This window comes from Eulemur rufifrons, chromosome 9 (genome assembly GCF_041146395.1).
Source record: "Eulemur rufifrons isolate Redbay chromosome 9, OSU_ERuf_1, whole genome shotgun sequence".
In the NCBI taxonomy this organism is placed as follows: Eukaryota; Metazoa; Chordata; class Mammalia; order Primates; family Lemuridae; genus Eulemur; species Eulemur rufifrons.
In genome coordinates, this window is record NC_090991.1 from 38,976,967 (window position 1) to 38,994,200 (window position 17,234).

At 55.3% G+C, this 17,234-nt stretch overlaps 2 protein-coding genes across 2 annotated transcripts; one reads left to right on the forward strand and one right to left on the reverse strand.

The window, feature by feature from the left end:
* Positions 1–1,017: 1,017 nt before the first annotated feature.
* Positions 1,018–15,501, forward strand: WNK4 (WNK lysine deficient protein kinase 4). The gene is made up of 19 exons (XM_069481463.1): positions 1,018–1,721; positions 3,163–3,335; positions 4,277–4,497; positions 4,788–4,945; positions 5,490–5,578; positions 5,665–5,881; positions 7,338–7,602; positions 7,842–7,963; positions 8,184–8,242; positions 8,344–8,461; positions 8,733–8,849; positions 12,350–12,487; positions 13,049–13,103; positions 13,205–13,815; positions 13,896–13,956; positions 14,055–14,463; positions 14,553–14,752; positions 14,925–15,022; positions 15,130–15,501. The coding sequence occupies exons 1-19, from the start codon at positions 1,107–1,109 to the stop codon at positions 15,130–15,132; spliced, it is 3,729 nt and encodes a 1,242-aa protein (XP_069337564.1). The 5' UTR covers positions 1,018–1,106; the 3' UTR covers positions 15,133–15,501.
* A 544-nt stretch (positions 15,502–16,045) lies between these two features.
* COA3 (cytochrome c oxidase assembly factor 3) lies at positions 16,046–17,133 on the reverse strand. Its single transcript, XM_069481464.1, has 2 exons — positions 16,894–17,133; positions 16,046–16,580 (listed from the first exon to the last, which is right to left on the reverse strand). The coding sequence occupies exons 1-2, from the start codon at positions 17,108–17,110 to the stop codon at positions 16,474–16,476; spliced, it is 324 nt and encodes a 107-aa protein (XP_069337565.1). The 5' UTR covers positions 17,111–17,133; the 3' UTR covers positions 16,046–16,473.
* Between the last annotated feature and the right edge of the window lie 101 nt (positions 17,134–17,234).

Genomic DNA, 17,234 nt, shown 5'->3' on the forward strand with positions numbered 1-17,234 from the left:
TTGGGGACGGCTGTGAAGCGTTACCACCCGAGTGAATCCCTGCCAGGAGAGGGGAGAGAAAGCTCATGTTTTTTGTGAAGGTAAAGGTCCTCCAGGGCTGACGGAGCTCCAGTGAGCCTGTGGTTTTACATCTGCTGGGTGGGCTCCGTGGAGTGCTGATGGAACAGAGCTTGGGAACAGACTGCTTTCTCTCTGAATTGGAGTCACTTCATAGCTCCCCCTTCCCTCCCCATCTCCCCCATGAAAGTCCTGAGCTACTTTGAAGCCCCTCCCTCCACCCATCTGGCCTGGGTGGGGTAGTTGTGGTCAAGGCCAGCTGAGGGGGGTAAGCCGGATGTGGACTTTGGTTTATTGGAGACTTTGGCAAACAGAAGGGGAGGAAGGAGAGCCCACATAGCAAAAACAGCCACTCTGGCCAGGGCCAGGCTGCGGCCAAGGTGGGGTGGAAGGGATGGGTGACCAGGCTCTTGGTTTGAGGGATGGACTTGTCCTGGAGAGCACACACCTATCCCTATGCAGACCAGAGGGGCGACAGCGTTGGACCATTCCGCTGACCTCCGTTTGGCCTGGGGCTACTCCGGACGATTAAGAGGCGGTGGTGCTGCCTTATCTGGGGTGTGCAGGCGGGTGGTAGCCTCCCCCATCTCCCCCACCCCACCCCTCGTACTAGGGCCCGAGAGCCGCGGGCACGTTTCTTCTCCCGTTCCAGAGTCATTCCTTCCTTCTCACCCCCGCGCAAACAGGTTTGCGCACTGTTAGTGCGGGAGGACACAGCGCCGCCTCGCACTCAGGTCTGGCCTCGGCTTGAGGCTGAAGGCGGCTGCCGGGGAGGTTCGGGAGAGAAGGGGGAGCGGCCGGGGGCGGGGCGGCGGCTGAGTTTGGGGCTGCAGCCGGGATCCAGGAGGCGCCTCGCGGCTCGAAGGAGGCGGCCCTGGGGGGTAAGGGCGGCCCGCGAGGCGGGGCCGGGGCGGGGCTGCGGGCGGCCGAGCCGGGGGCTGGGGCCCCAGCCGCTCAGCCGGATCGCTGCGCACCCAGCCAGTCCGCCTGTCAGGCCGCCTCCTTTAGGGCCGTCTGGCTTTTCGCCCTGCGGCGCCTGGCCCTTCCCCATGTTGGCACCCTCAGCCACGGAGACCGCGGTCCCTATGTCCCAGACCGAGGCCGACCTGGCCCTGCGATCCCCGCCTCCTCTTGCCACCGCGGGGCCGCCTCGCCTCGGGCCCCCTCCTCGCCGAGCGCGCCGCTTCTCCGGGAAGACTGAGCCCCGGCCGCGCTCTTCTCGACCCAGCCGCCGCAGCTCAGTCGACTTGGGGCTGCTGAGCTCTTGGTGCCAGCCAGCCTCACCCGCTCCGGAACCCCCCGATCCTCCGGATTCTGTTGGTCCCAGCCCTGCAATGAGCCCACCACCTAGCGCTGAAGAGCCCCCTGAGGGCACGTGGACCAAGGGAGCCCCTGGGAAGGCTCCAAACTCGCCGCGTCCCGAGCTCACGGGCTCCGCAGGAGGCCCGGGGTCCGGGGAGCCGCCGAGGGTCCCAGAAGCCACGGCCCGAGAGCGGCGACGGGAGCAGGAAGAAAAGGAGGACATGGAGACTCAGGCTGTGGCAACGTCCCCAGACGGCCGATACCTCAAGTTTGACATCGAGATTGGACGTGGCTCCTTTAAGACGGTGTATCGAGGGCTAGATACGGACACCACGGTGGAGGTGGCCTGGTGCGAGCTGCAGGTGCGGCTGGGCGCCCCCTCGGTGGCACTTTGGGATGGGACTCTGGAGGTCTTAGGATGGGAGACGGGGTTGGGGGGCAGCATCAAGGGAAGGATGCATTTTCCAGTCGAATGTCCAAACACCCCTGCTCTCTTTGCCCTGATGACCTGTCTGACTCTGGGCTGCAGTAGGAGAAACTGAGGCAAGTGGTGAATGATGGCTCCCCCATGGGCATGAACATTTTCACTGTAAAGTCTCCCGTACTCAGCCCTGAGAGATGGAAAATAGGATGGGAAGTTGGGGTAGGGAGCCAGTTCAGATCTGGGGGGGCTGGCTCCACCAGTTACCTGCTGGTGGGTATGTATCCACTATCTCTTCCTCTCCCTTTCCCCTAAGTCCTGAGACCCCGAGTTACGACCCTGGTCCTCTTGCTCCCACCCTCTCCCCACCTCTTTGCAGACCAGGAGGCTGGGATTGCGGAGCCCAGGAGTTGGGCCAGGGTCCTCTTCACCTCCAGAAGATTTAGGGCAGTTGTGGCAGAATGAGGCCCTCCAGGTTCCTTCTGGAGCAGCCAGACTTCTGGACTTCACAGCTGCGGAGAGGGGAGGACAGGGAGCTGCAGCCGGTGCCTAAGTCCAGCCCTGATTCTCATCCCAGTGCCTACCTGGGCTCTCCTTTCCCAGACCCAAAGACACTGAGACCCAAACCTGTTGGTTTGCGGGACCTTCCTCCCATTTCTTCCACTGGGAGAACCCAGTCAAATCTGGGCCCAAAGCTCCAGATTCAGACTGGGGGACAGAGCCTAGGAGAAGGGTCCCTCCGCTCTGGCCCTGGCACAGGGCTTGCCCCTTGTGCCTGCCAGTGCCGCGCCCCAGGCTCTAGGCCAGACAAGGAGAGGCAGCCAAACTGAGGGGTGAGGGGAGGGAGAGAAGACAGGGCGGGACAGCCATGGGGAGGGGGCGGGCTTCTGGCGCCCAGTCCTGGATCTTTTCTTTCTCTGTACCTCCCTCCGCAGCCCTCCGGCCTTCGGTCTGGATCTAGCAGTTCCCAGTTCCTGGGGCCAACCCCCTTGCCGGCCCCAATTCTCTGCCCGCGGTCTCCCGCTACCCGCCTGCTGCCTGCCCGCTGCCAGCCCCCGGGCGCCCCCTCCCGCCTCACGGCCGGCCCGGGCGGCCACAAAGACGCTATTGAGCCCAGGGCTCCAGGACCAGGCTGCATAAAGGGCAGTTGTGTCCAGCAGGGGGTCTAGGGGGCCGCCCCAGGCCCAGGATAGGTGTGTACTTGGAGCAGCCCTAGGGGATTGATTGGGAGTTTGGGGTATGAAGCCCATTGGGCAAGTGATCCCACCAACCTGACCCCTTCCCTGGGCTCCAAACCTCACCTCTTCTCCCAGCCCCGCTTGAGATGCCTCCTCCCCATGGGGGTCCTGGGCCTGATATGACCCCCATCCCCCATCCCACAGACTCGGAAACTGTCTCGAGCAGAGCGGCAGCGCTTCTCGGAGGAGGTGGAGATGCTCAAGGGCCTGCAGCACCCCAACATCGTGCGCTTCTACGACTCGTGGAAGTCGGTGCTGCGGGGCCAGGTTTGCATCGTGCTGGTCACCGAACTCATGACCTCCGGCACGCTCAAGACGTGAGCTCTGCGCGTTGGGCAGAGGGAGGGCGGGGATGTGTAACCCTGCTTCCCGAACTCTCAGGCCTCTCAAACTCTCTACATACAGGTCTAAAACCAGGTTCACCATCTCCCACACACTTGACCTGTGTCCCTGCCTCAGGGAGTGGCAATGTGCACCCAGCACTCCAGTCAAAAACTTGGCTATCTTCCCAGAATCCTCCTCTCTCTCTCTTTCTCCACTCTGCCCACCCCCCAATCAGTCTCCAAGTCCCTCTTTAACATCTTCCACTGTGCCATCCTGGCCCCACTGCCATGCCACCTCACTAGTCTGGAGCCATGCAACAGCCTCCTAAAGGACCGTCCCCTACTCTGCCACCCTCTAAGGGAGCCTATCTTCCCTCCAACCTGGAGGATCTTTCCCAATTGAAAATCTGAACTGTCACTCCCCTACTTAAAACCCCTTCGAGGTTTCTCACGGGCCTCGGGATAAAGTCCACACTGGCTAACCTGCTCACAAAGTCCTTAGGATCCAGCCTCATCTTCACCCTAAGTTACAGACAAACCGAATTTCCAGCTCCCAGCTCCTCCTTGCACCCTGCCCTGCCACTTGCTGTCTCCGTGCCTCTGAGCACGGCGTCCCGTCTGCCTGGAAAGTCTCCATCCCTTCCCCTTTTCACCCTTGAACTCCTACTCATCCTTCAAGACGCAACACAAAAGTTATTTCCTCTGTGAAGCCCTCCCCCACGCTGGGGGCAGTTAGTCATCCCTTCCGGTACTCCCACAACACCTTGGCCGCGGCCCTATCTGTGAATTTACCTCCCAACCCGTTTCGTAATGTCTTCTCTGTCTACTACATCTGCCGACTCGGTTTCTCCCGCGAAGGGAGCGGCACGGAGGGGGCGGGCGGGGGGGCGGGGGGACTTCCCCCGCTACCACCCGGGCTATGCGCCCTCCCGCAGGTACCTGAGGCGATTCCGGGAGATGAAGCCGCGGGTCCTTCAGCGCTGGAGCCGCCAAATCCTGCGGGGGCTTCATTTCCTACATTCCCGGGTACCTCCCATCTTGCACCGGGATCTCAAGTGCGACAACGTCTTTATCACTGGCCCAACGGGCTCCGTCAAGATCGGGGATCTGGGCCTGGCCACTCTCAAGCGCGCCTCCTTTGCCAAGAGTGTCATTGGTGCGTCCCTCCAGGAAGGTCCTTGCAATCCCTTCCTCCACTACCTCAGAAAAGAATCTGGGGACCCTTCTCCCCCAGCAGGGCTCTTTGAGGTCTCTGCAACTATGAGACCACAGGGAAGGTGGGGAGACCTATGGTATATACCCCTCCCACCCCTACGCACACACTGTGGGCAAGGGTCGGTCACTTGTATTAATACTTTAGAACTTGCAGGGCTGTCCCCGGATAGCCCAAGTGGAAGGACGAGGCCAGAATGCTCAGCAGCCTGATTCCTGCTGTGCATCCTACAGGGACCCCGGAATTCATGGCCCCAGAAATGTACGAGGAAAAGTACGATGAGGCCGTGGACGTGTACGCCTTTGGCATGTGCATGCTGGAGATGGCTACCTCAGAGTACCCGTACTCTGAGTGCCAGAATGCCGCGCAAATCTACCGCAAGGTCACTTCGGTGAGAATGAGAGGGGTGGGGTTGGGGGGAGAAAGAATTCTAGGTCGCCCCCCCCCATTTTCCTGTCCCAACCAGCCCAAGGTCAAGGCCCTTTCCCTTAATGAAAACAGGCTAGACACAGATGCCCTGGTGAACACTGAAGGATATGGATGCACACAGTGCACATGCGCCCTCTCCAGTACAAGCTACTTAGAATGATAATACATGTAACGCTCCCTAGAGTTTACAAACGATTTCCCATCCAATCTCTCATCCCATCCCTCATTCCATCCTTCAGCTGCCCGGCAAGGGGCAAGGTGAGCGGGGCAAATGTTCTGCTCTGCGTTTTACAAATGAGAAAACAGTCAGCGGGAGACTTGTTCAAGGTCACACTAGCTATATGTGGGGGGTTGGGACTTGAAATCAAATCTTCCAGTAGCAGTCGTCGTGCTTTTGCGACTGCACGCACGGCTGCCTAAAGCGAGGGGTGGGGAATGTGGTGGCGATGTCAACCCCAGAGCTGGGGCTCAGAGAGTCCTAGGTCTCAAGCAACCCCTTCCCCCAGGGCACAAAGCCAAACAGCTTCTACAAGGTGAAGATGCCCGAGGTGAAGGAGATCATTGAAGGCTGCATCCGCACGGATAAGAACGAGAGGTGGGGTGAAGGGCCAGAGCGGGGCCGGGGGGTGCAGTAGGAGTGCCCGCGCGGGCGGGCTGGGCTCACCGCCGCGCCACCCCCAGGTTCACCATCCAGGACCTCCTGGCTCACGCTTTCTTCCGAGAGGAGCGCGGCGTGCACGTGGAACTGGCGGAGGAGGACGACGGGGAGAAGCCTGGCCTCAAGCTGTGGCTGCGCATGGAAGACGCGCGGCGTGGGGGGCGCCCACGGGACAACCAAGCCATAGAGTTCTTGTTCCAGCTGGGCCGGGACGCGGCCGAGGAAGTGGCGCAGGAGATGGTGAGCGGAGGACAGACTGTGCGGCCGCTGGGCCTGTGAAGGGCGTGTGGGCGTCGACCGGATGGGACAGCCCGAGGGGCATGGGGCGTGGGTGTGCTGGAAGGGGGCCCACCCCGTCCCTCTCAGCGTCTCCTGCCCTAATTAACCCGCATGCACAGCCAGTGTTCCTTTCCCGAATGAACCCTGGGTCTCCAATGCTCCTGCTGTACCTTCTGCTGATCCATTTTTCCTGGAATACCCTCCTGGCCAATTTATCTATTTTCCCCCTTTCCTCCCCTCTCCCTTGTTCTTCTCTCTTTCTTCCAGCATGCTCAGAACCATCAATTTCAAGGAGCCTTCCTGTTTACAGTCAAAATTAAATGCTTCTTTCCACTTTGGCAGGCCTTCCATGACAGCACTCACCACCATCACTTGTATTACACCTGGATACGTTCCTGTCTTTCTTCTCCACTAGACTATAAACTCCTTGAGGGCAGAGACTGTGTTTTGTTGATTTTTCTATCCCTGGAAGTGCTTGGCATATGATAGGAGCTCGTTAATAACCCACATCCCTACATGGCCTAAAGCACTTCCACATGCATTTGATCTTTGCTACCCACCCTGCATAGGCAGTAATTTTATCCCGACTTATTGATGAGGAAACAGAAGTTCAGGGAGGTTGAATATCTTGTCTGAGGTCCCAAGTAAGTGGTAGAGCTGGATTTAAACAGAAGTGGTTCGGGTTCTGTCACATTACTCTGCCCCACCTCCTTCACTCATGCAGCAAAGCTTGTGGTTGAAGTGAGTGAGGAGGTGATGAATGGAAGCTGGTGGAAGGGGGAGGCATAAGATGCAGGGGAGGAAGCTTGGGGGCTGGTTTAGGAAGACCTGGAGGAAGGGGAGTATGGGATTCTCAATAGAGAAATGGCAGTTGCAAGGGTGGAGATCAGCTATGGTGGGTCAAGAACCCGAGAATGTGTTTGGAATGTGGTGAAAGATCAGATATCAATAGCACTGCCCAACCTGACCTGAGATCAAATCCTGATCCATTACTTACAAGGGATTCTTGACCTTTGCACTGTTGACATCTTTGGGGGACCGTCCTGTACATTGTAGGATGTTGAGAAGAACCCCTGGCTTCTACTCACTAGATGCAGTAGCACCTACCCACCAGTCGTGACAACGAAAAAGTCTCTAGATATTGCCAAATGTCTCCTGCCCGCATAGAGTACCACTGACTTCCTGTATGACCATGAACTGGTCATTTACTTTACTTAATCTCTAAAATGGGGCTGATAAGACTTATCTCACAAGGTTATTGGGAGCATTTAATGATAAGGTAAGGAGTTGCCAGTTAACGGACATAGTGGGTAATCAATAATTGCTGGTTCCCTTCCTCTCATATCTTGGAGACCCCAAGAAGGTGTCCTGATGGATCTTTGAGAGGAGTCCCAAACTGTGTTCCTCCCACTTCCAGGTGGCTCTGGGCTTGGTCTGTGAAGCTGATTACCAGCCAGTGGCCCGGGCAGTGCGTGAACGGGTCGCTGCCATCCAGAGAAAGCGTGAGAAGCTGCGCAAAGCTAGGGAGTCTGAGGCCCTCCCACCGGAGCCAGGACCTCCACCAGCAACTGTCCCTGTGGCTCCTGGTCCCCCCAGTGCCTTCCCCCCTGAGCCTGAGGAGCCAGAGGCAGACCAGCACCAGCCCTTCCTCTTCCGCCACGCCAGCTACTCATCTACCACCTGTAAGTCACCCCTGATCTTGGGTCCTAGGTACCCGAACGAACCCTTGGCCTCTGCCCCTCACCCAGCAGTTCAACCCAGTAGCACCATCATTCACCCTGCCTTCCACCCGTAGCCATGAAGCTCCCTCTGGGAAAGAGCTGGCCAGCAGCTCCAGGCCTCTCTTTGTTCAGGCAGGCCCCCTCCTCTGCCACCATCCCCTTTTGCTTCCCCTTTTTTGATCCCCTCCCTCCCCCACCAGCGGATTGCGAGACTGATGGCTACCTCAGCTCCTCCGGCCTCCTGGATGCCTCAGACCCTGCCCTCCAGCCCCCTGGGGGGGTGCCATCCAGCCCCGCTGAGTCCCATCTCTGCCTGCCCTCGGTGAGAGGGGTCACATGGGGGGCTCCTAGCCATTCCAAGCCTATGACCTGTCTCTCTCCTTGTGAAACCCAGCCTCATGACCTGGCCCCATGTCCCTGGAAATCTACCACTCTTGTCCTCATCTTCCCCAATTCCGTCTCCCTATTATCCTCCCAGCATCCTTGACACCATCTCCCTAGATACCAACCTCTTGACCTTATGAACCCTTATCCTATTTCAGGGTTTTGCCCTATCCATTCCACGTTCTGGTCCTGGCAGTGACTTTTCCCCTGGGGACAGGTATGTTCTGGTACAACTTGGGGTGCCAGGGTGAGACATCTGGAGCTCTGGGGTCCCAGTGTCCACTCTGGAACTCCTTCTATTTCCTTTCCCTTTTCCAGCTATGCCTCAGATGCAGCATCAGGCCTTAGCGATGTGGGAGAAGGGCTGGGACAGATGAAGAGACCTCCAGGGAGGAATATGCGGCGCAGACCCCGATCCCGCCTTCGGGTCACTAATGTAAGGAAGGGGGTACAGGAGATGGAGAGTAACGGACAGGGCCAGGAGGGAACTGGCAGCAGATGGGGAGGTCAGCCAGAAAAGGGGAGCAGCAGTGTGTGCCTGGTACTCAAGAGGCAGCCAGTCTAGTTTCTATTACCAAACTTTAGAGGTGGAGTCTACTTCTCTCCATGTCCAGTCTGGCCACTGTCACTTGGCTGGAGCAGGGTGGGGACACAGCGTGACGACAAAAGGATTGACCTCCTCCCCTCCGCTGACTTTGAATCTGAAGGTCTCAGACCAGAACGACAGAGTGGTTGAGTGCCAGCTACAGACCCACAACAGCAAAATGGTGACCTTCCGATTTGATCTGGATGGAGACAGCCCAGAAGAGATTGCAGCTGCCATGGTGAGGGGGAGAGAAATGGCAGAGTGTTTGGACCAGGGACAAGAATCTCCCTCCTGATATCCACTGGTGCTAATCACCAACCCCCACATGCACACCCTGATCCAGCAGCAGGGTTTTTAAAGCACTGGTTGGCCCTCAGCACAGTGACACTGAAGCCGGCTCAGCTCTAGTTTTGGGGGAGATTTCTGTTTATGCAGTGAGGTTTGGCTCCTCAGCTGGAGCAACTTGAGACTTACAATGACCAGGTACACACAAGTGCTGTGTGTAAGCGCCTGCTAGACACGTGATACTGTGGCTGTGGGTGAAGCATGGGCTGGACAGCAGGGGCAGTGGGGCTTACCCAGGGTCTTGGCAGATGGGTGAGAGGCAGTGGAAGGTGGAGAGGGCATGTCTAGCTGGAGGGACAGCATAAGCAAAGACATTCCCAGTAGGGAGTGACTTGGAGGGCTTCATGAGGAAACCACTATCACTGGGAGTCAGGCTCCTATGGGAGAACTGTGGCAGTGAAGCTAGGCAGGTAGAATGGGCGCAGACTATCGACAGGTCTTAAGAGTTAGGCAAGGCTGGACGCGGTGGCTCATGCCTGTAATCCTAGCACTCTGGGAGGCCAAGGCAGGCAGATCGTTTGAGCTCAGGAGTTCAAGACCAGCCTGAGCAAGAGTGAGACCCTGTCACTACTAAAAAAATAGAAAGAAATTATATGAACAACTAAAAATATATAGAAAAAATTAGCTGGGCATGGTGTCGCATGCCTGTAGTCCCAGCTACTCGGGAGGCCGAGGCAGTAGGATTGCTTGAGCCCAGGAGTTTGCAGTTGCTGTGAGCTAGGCTGATGCCATGGCACTCTAGCCCGGGCAACAGAGTGAGACTCTGTCTCAAAAAAAAAAAAAAAAAAAAAAAAGAGTTAGGCAAAATGTAACATGGTGACAAAAGGTTCTATGAAGATCATTCTGCCATGGATGTAGCAGGTGGTTAGGGACAGAGAGTCCAGCCAGGAGGTGGACACAAGAAGCCAAATGTGGATGAAGGAGAGAGTGGATTATGGGGGAGAACAAGAGAAGAGGTGAATGCAAGGGCTGTTTCAGGAAAATAATTTACTCTGTAATGCAGTAACCTATCGACGTAGTACAGTGTGCATAGTTGATGCTCAATAAATATTTGCTGAGTTGATATGATAGGGAGTTAGGGAAAGGGATGTCAAGGGCGACTTGTAACTTGGAAGTAGGCCACCGAAGGCAAGAGGAAGTCAGGAATGAAAGGTTTTGTCAGGAGTCATAAAGAATTTGAGTGAAGGAGGGACCACCAAGGCAAGGTCCTCCATAGCAGTGGGATATGGCTCAGGCAGGGCTGGAGAGAGGTGGATTTAGAAGTGGTCAGTACAGAGCTGAAAAAGTGAAGGGAGATGGGCCTGCATAAGCCTGAGACATGGAGGGCCTGAGAGTGTGCTCAGTGGATACCACCAGTTCTAGAATGGGAAGAGAGGACAAGTCATTGAAGGACACAGAGAGGTAGGAGGATATTAGTAAAAATGAGTGAGGAGAGTGTCAAGGAGGTGGCATAGGGTGAAGCCTGGAGCAAGAGCACACTGGCTTTTGTTAGGGTTAGGAGAAGGTCTTTGTGGGAGACCAGTTTCAGTGGAGTTGGGGTGGTGGATGCCGGCCTCTGGGGGGAAGGAGGGAAGGGAATGGGAGAAACATCAGGCTTCAGGAACTCTCTCTACAGCCTCTCCTCCAGCGTCGTTCACCTTGTGTCCAGGACAAAGACAAAAATAACCCTCAGCATACAAGGCTTATCACCTCCCCTCAAACCACTTGACCCTTTCAGAGTCTTCCCTCTGGCCACGCTGGTTTCTGAATGGTCCTCTGAAGAGGCTGGGTGCCTTTCTGCCTCTGCCTCCATCCACTTAGGGGTCTCCCGCTCTGGACACATCCTCTATTGGGCTTTCAAGCCCACTCTGATCCCACACAGCCAGAGGGACCCCACCCCCTGAACCCGGGACCCATTCACCTCTTTTCTGTCCTTACCAATCCACCCTCCACTCTACAGTAGAACTCTCCTGAGACTTGGATCTGATCTGTTACTTTTCACTCCAAAATCTTTAGTGGCTACTTGTGGTTGTTAGAGTAAGGTCCAGAGTCCAGAAGCTGGCCTTTAAAAATCACAGTACACTCAGCTACACTGGAGTCCTCTCTATTTTAAGAATGCACCGTGCCTTTCATGCCTCACAGCTATTACGCTGTTCTCTCCGCCTAGATTGCTCTGCTCTTTCTGACGAGCAGCCTGGAATAGAGGAAAGGGTGGGCTTTCATGCAATGCCTGAGTTCAAATTTCAGCTCTGTTATTTACTAATTCAATGAACTTGGGCAAGTTTCTTAACCTTTGTGAACCTCAGTTGTTCATCAGTAAAATGCAGGTGTCAATACTTGTTTGCAAAGATGTTCTGATATAATATGATGTAACCTGTGAGAAGTGTCTGCACTTGGTAGGCCCTCAATAAAGGGCAGCTTTCCCACTCATCTGTCAATGCTCAGCTCCAAAGATTTGCTCTGTGAAGCTGCCCCAGCTTCCTCCATCCCCAGGGTCGTATTCCCTCTTAGGAATAGCATTTTTCTTTATCATGGTTAAAAAAGACATAACATAAAATTTACCATATTAACCATTTTTAAGTATACAGCTCAGTGGTGTTAAGTATATTCACATTGTTGTGAAACAGATCTCCAGAACTATTTCATCTTGCAAATCTGAAACTCTAAACCCATTCCATAACAACTTCCCCTTCCCCGCCTCCTGGCCTAGCATTTCTATCTATACCTCACTCGGAAGCGCCTTACCTATCACGGCCTGCCTTGCAGTATGTTGAGTTACATATTTATATGTCTCCTCCACTGGAGTTTAGCTCAAGACTAGGACCTTGTTTCATGCTTCCCTACATTCCCACAGTACCTAGCACACCGCCTGGCAATAATAGGTGCATTCCTGGATTTGAATGTGACATTTACCATTTATTGCCTATTTTTACTTAACTTTATGGGGGGGGTGTATGTGGGCCTATGTGGTATGCTTCATAAATCCTATGAGGACAGGAATTTTGTTCAAAAGCATGCAAGGCAATAGTGGAAAGAACTCAGGCATGGGCTTTAGGTGGACCTGGCTTTAAATCCCATGACCTTGGGGAGACGGAATTCAACCTCTCTGAACATCAGTTGTCTTAATTCTACAATGGCGATGTTAATATGGACCCCAGAAAGTTGTCGTTGGTGTTAAATGTGATAATGTATGTAAAGCATCTGGTATATACATGCATCGTATGAATGTGAGCTCCTTTCCTTCTAGGCTGTTATTTCTCCTTCTATCACACAGTGCCTGGAACACAACAGGAGTTTACAATAGGTTGGCAGAAGCAGTGGTGTGAAGGGTTGGTTTTCAAAGATCAGGAGCAAGGAGAGAGGGATGAGTGAGATAACTGAGCCTTCCCTCCCCATGCTATTAACCCTCGCCAGGTGTATAATGAGTTCATTCTGCCCTCGGAGCGAGATGGATTCCTGAGCCGAATTCGGGAGATTATCCAGCGAGTAGAGACCCTGTTGAAGAGAGATACTGGCCCCGTTGAGGCTGCTGAAGACACCCTAGGCGCCCAGGTCAGACCCCTCTGGACATCTCCAGGGGAACAGACTCTTTGCTCCGGGGCTCATTACTCCTTGCCCTCAGCAGTCCCCTGGGACCTAACTTCTCTTCATCTCTGGGACCCTAAAACAGTAGCTCTTACCCCATTTGAGAATACGATGAGAGCCATGGACCCTTGTCTTAGGAAAATGTGTTCAGCGCACACTTTTAACTTAACTACTTTGAAATAATTTCAGAGCTGTGGAGAGAAGTTACAAGGATTGTATACAGAATTCCTAGATACCCATTGCCTAGATTTGCCAATTGTTAGCATTTTGCCACATTAGCTTTACCAGTCTTTCTCCCCTTTCTTTATGTATGTATACATATTATTTTTTTCTGAGCCTCTTGACAGGAAGTTGCAGACATCATGCCCTTTTACCTCTAAATATTTCAGCACATACGCTTTTGAATCCCTTGAAACTCATGTTTGGGCTCCTAGAGGTTCATGGGTCCTAGCTTAAGAAGCCCCGTCTGAAACCTTCATCTAAGCCTCAGCTCTTCCCCATCGTGACTGTAGGCTCCTTCTTCCTCAGGAGGAGCCAGTGCCATTGCCTGCCCTCCCGGGCCCCCTCCCAGGCCCGTCCAGTGGTACGTAGAGTTCTGTCCTTGCTCATCCCAACCCTTGGGGTTGCCCCTGGGAAGGGCACAGGGCATGGGGCACTGGCACCTCAACACACCCTCCTCCCCAGCAGAGTTCCAGAGCAGCACCTCCCTGGAGCAGAGGAGCTGGGCAGCCTTCTCCACCTCCCCATCTTCCCCTGGAACTCCCTTGTCTCCCGAAAACCCATTTTCCCCTGGAACCCCCATTTCTCCAGGTCCCATCTTCCCCATGATGTCTACCCCGTGTCATCCCAGCCCCTCCCCATTCTCCCCCATTTCTTGCCAGATCTCCTCAAATCCCTCTCCACAACCCCCCAGCCCTCTACTTCCATTCTCCTCCAGGGCACCTGAGTTCCCAATCCCATCCTCTCAGTTTCCCCAGAGTTCTCTCCCACCCAGTTCTCCACCTCCATTCTCTCCTGGTTGTTCCCAGGTCACTCTGAATCCTCCTTCCTTTCCTCCATGCCCCTCTGCTGCTCCCCTCCCCTCCCCGACAGCAGCCCCTCTCCTCTCACTGGCTAGTGCCTTCTCACTGGCTGTGATGACCGTGGCCCAGTCCCTGCTGTCCCCTACCCCTGGGCTCCTTTCCCAATCTCCTCCAGCCCCTCTTAGTCCCATACCTAGCCTGTCCCCTCCCCTGCCCCTCGCTCCTTGTGGCCAGGAGAGCCCTTCAGCCCACACAGCTGAAATGGAGAGTGAGGTGAGTAGGAAACCAAGAGGGATAATTAGGGAGGCTTCATTCTGGATCCCTTCCTTCCTCATGGAACAAACACTTTGTAGGCCTCCCCAAATCCTGCTCGGCCACTCCTGAGCGAAGCCAGACTGGCGCCCATCTCAGAAGGTGAGATCTCCGATCACTGACCTTCCCCTGCCCATCATCCCCAACCCACTTTATATCCTGCCACTGATTTCTCTCCCTCCCTCCACGTCTCCCTGCAGAGGGAAAGCCCCAGCTTGTTGGGCGTTTCCAAGTGACTTCATCCAAGGAACCAGCTGAGCCTCTTCCCCTACAACCAACATCCCCAACTCTCTCCAGTTCTCTGAAGCCTCCAACCCCTCAGCCAACGTCGGAGAGCTCAGACACAGAGGATAGTGCTGGAGGCGGGCCAGAGACCAGGGAAGCTCTGGCTGAGAGTGACCGTGCAGCCGAGGGTCTGGGGGCTGGACTCGAGGAGGAAGAAGAGGATGGGAAGGAACCCCGAGCTGGGGACAGCCCCCCACCCCTGAGCCATCCCAGCCCGGTGTGGATGAACTACTCCTACAGCAGCCTTTGTCTGAGCAGCGAGGAGTCAGAGAGCAGTGGAGAGGATGAGGAGTTCTGGGCTGAGCTGCAGAGTCTTCGGCAGAAGTGAGTCTGGGGAGGATGGAGGAACAAGAGGTGAACTTGGGAAAGCCAAGTGTGTGGCTACTCCTTTCATGCCCTTGATGTGTCCTCAGGCACTTGTCAGAGGTGGAGGCACTACAGACACTACAGAAAAAGGAAATTGAGGACTTGTACAGCCGGCTGGGGAAGCAGCCCCCACCGGGTATTGTGGCCCCAGCTGCTATGCTGTCCAGCCGCCAGCGCCGCCTCTCCAAGGGCAGCTTCCCCACCTCCCGCCGCAACAGCCTGCAGCGCTCTGAGCCCCCCGGCCCTGGTGAGACTGCAGTCACCCAGCTTCCATCTTTTCTCTGAGACCTCTTCCTTACCAACTTGGTTTTCTTCCAGGCCCTGGGGGGTCTGCCCCTTGGTTTGGGGGGACTAGCCCCCCCCAGCCCCCGCTGCCCCTTCCCTCACTCAGTACTCTCCCTTCCTCGTCCTGCTCCCAGGCATCATGCGAAGGAACTCCCTGAGTGGCAGCAGCACCAGCTCCCAGGAGCAGCGGGCAAGCAAGGGGGTGACATTCGCCGGGGATGTTGGCAGGATGGTGAGGGCGGGCCCACGGGAGGGAGAGCCCAGGGAATGGTAACTTGCTGCAGCTTCGCCTTCCTCCCACCTTGGATGTTTCTTCAGCAGTTTTTCTTTTCCCTCCAGTGAATTCAGAACAGAAGCTATATGTCTCCCCAACACCAGGCCGCACCATGGAGCTTGTGCTCTCAGAATCTGATGCTTTTCTGACCAACACAACTCAGCAAGGAAGACCCCAGCACTGAAGGAGTAGAAGGCACGTGGAGAGTGCAGCTCCGTTACAGTGGAAAGCCAACATGTGGGAACTGTTTGCTGTGTGGATGTGTCCGTTCTGCAGCCTACCATCTTCATCTTCACCCCCTCCCCAGCCATGGGTCAACCACTAAGCAATCCCATTCAAGCCCAGATGCTTCTAGAGGACCCACTCCCAGCTGGGAGAGTGTAGGGGGTGTGCTCACAGCAGAATTAGCAGCAGCCAATAAAATTGCTGGAAAAAAGGACTCTGTGAATCTGTATTTGTCACGGCTTAGGAACTGGGGGCAAAACCTTGTGGGGTGAGGCAGGGGAGGATTTAAAAGGGACTCTACATGCACAGTGGGAGGCAGGGGTGGAAGCTGCCCAGCCCTCTGGCTTCCTGGCACCAGTTCATGAGGAAACTGCAAGGTCACTGAGCCACTTGACCAAGCTAAGATCCCCTCCAGACCCCACCCTAGGCCTGCACAGGCGGGCACCAGTGAAAGTTAAAAGAATGAAGGCTGCTTGTCTTTCATCCATCATCCACTTCTCTCTCTAGGGATGAGAAAAGGCAGGAGAGTTAGTGTTCTTGAGGGTAGAGAACAGAAGAGTGACCTTTCTTCCCCTAAGAGGTAGTTCAGTCCCAAACAGCCCAGTGATCTTTCCCTTAAATCGGGTGGAAAGATCTCATGGAAAAAGTAATTATAGTTAAACATTTACAGTTCCCTGGGGCAACGCCACCACCACCACAGCTACTGCCTGTGGAGCTTTCCAGTATGAAATACTATGAGTCTCAGCCCCCACACACTCACTTGGCTCCAGGAGAGATGACTCAGTTTATTATTCTCAACTTGACCCCATCTTTCCCACTTTGGGCTCCAGCACTGCACAGAGCTGCTACACCAATCCCCATAACAGTTGTGCCCCTGGGAAGTGAAAAGGGTAAACCACAAAGTCAGAAACTTTGGGAAAAACCAAGGTCGTGCACCCGCCAAACAAGGAAACAAACTACAAGAAGGGCTCAGTCACTGCACACAGTGAGTACGAGGTGGGCAGTGTTCCCTTGACGGTGGCCAAATGCATTAAGTCCTTGGCTTCTCTGGCTCAATCATGGTCCAAGGTTAGTGAGAAGGCCAGCGATGCTGTGAGTAGGCTTCGATTTCTACAGGGTCGTGGGGCATCATCCACCATGTGAAGGAGCTCCCGCAGGTTGGAGATGTGCAATACCCATCCAGATTAGGATCCTGATGCCCTTGCCAGAGCTCGGGCTCGGGCGGCTTTGGCCTCGTCTTCCAGCTCATCCAGGAAACGCTCCTGGGACACCGAGTAGAAGGTGTAACCATCTGGGGAGGTGGGTTCAGGAAATGGAATATGCACATTCCCTTTTCTTAGACGTGCTCTACCACCCTTGTTACCCTCCCATTCTCCCAAATCAATGATCCCAGCCTCCAGTCCACTGCTCTTTCTGAGCCCTGACCCACAACTATTGTTGTTACCAACAAATCATACTAAAAGAGTACCTTAGAATGACAAGGTAAGGTATTAACCCCATTGCACCCAAACATTAAATGGCTGCCTCAGCCCTCCTAAACTCTTCTGTTCCCCTTCCCCTAACCCCACATGCGGTCTCCATGAGTCTAGAGCCCGGACGGATACAAATAGCTAAGACCAGGGCCCCGATGCCTAGGCCGGTCACGATGTTTCGGGTCCGGCGCTGTGGCAGCGTCTTCTGCCACTGGGCAAGCTGCACCTGCCGCATGAATTGCAGTTGCGCGGGAGTCAGTTTCTCGCGAGTTGGGTCGATACGCTGAGCGAACGGGGCTTTTCCACTCTTAGCATCATCAACGGGATCACCAGCTCCTGACGCCGCCATGTTGCCGCACCACCCTTCGCAGTCCTCAGGCGCGGGGCTCTCTGGGAACAGTAGTCCTTGGCCCCTGCGCGCGCTGGGAGTTGTAGTCCTCGTGCCCATTTCCGGGCAGAGCCGCGACTCTTGG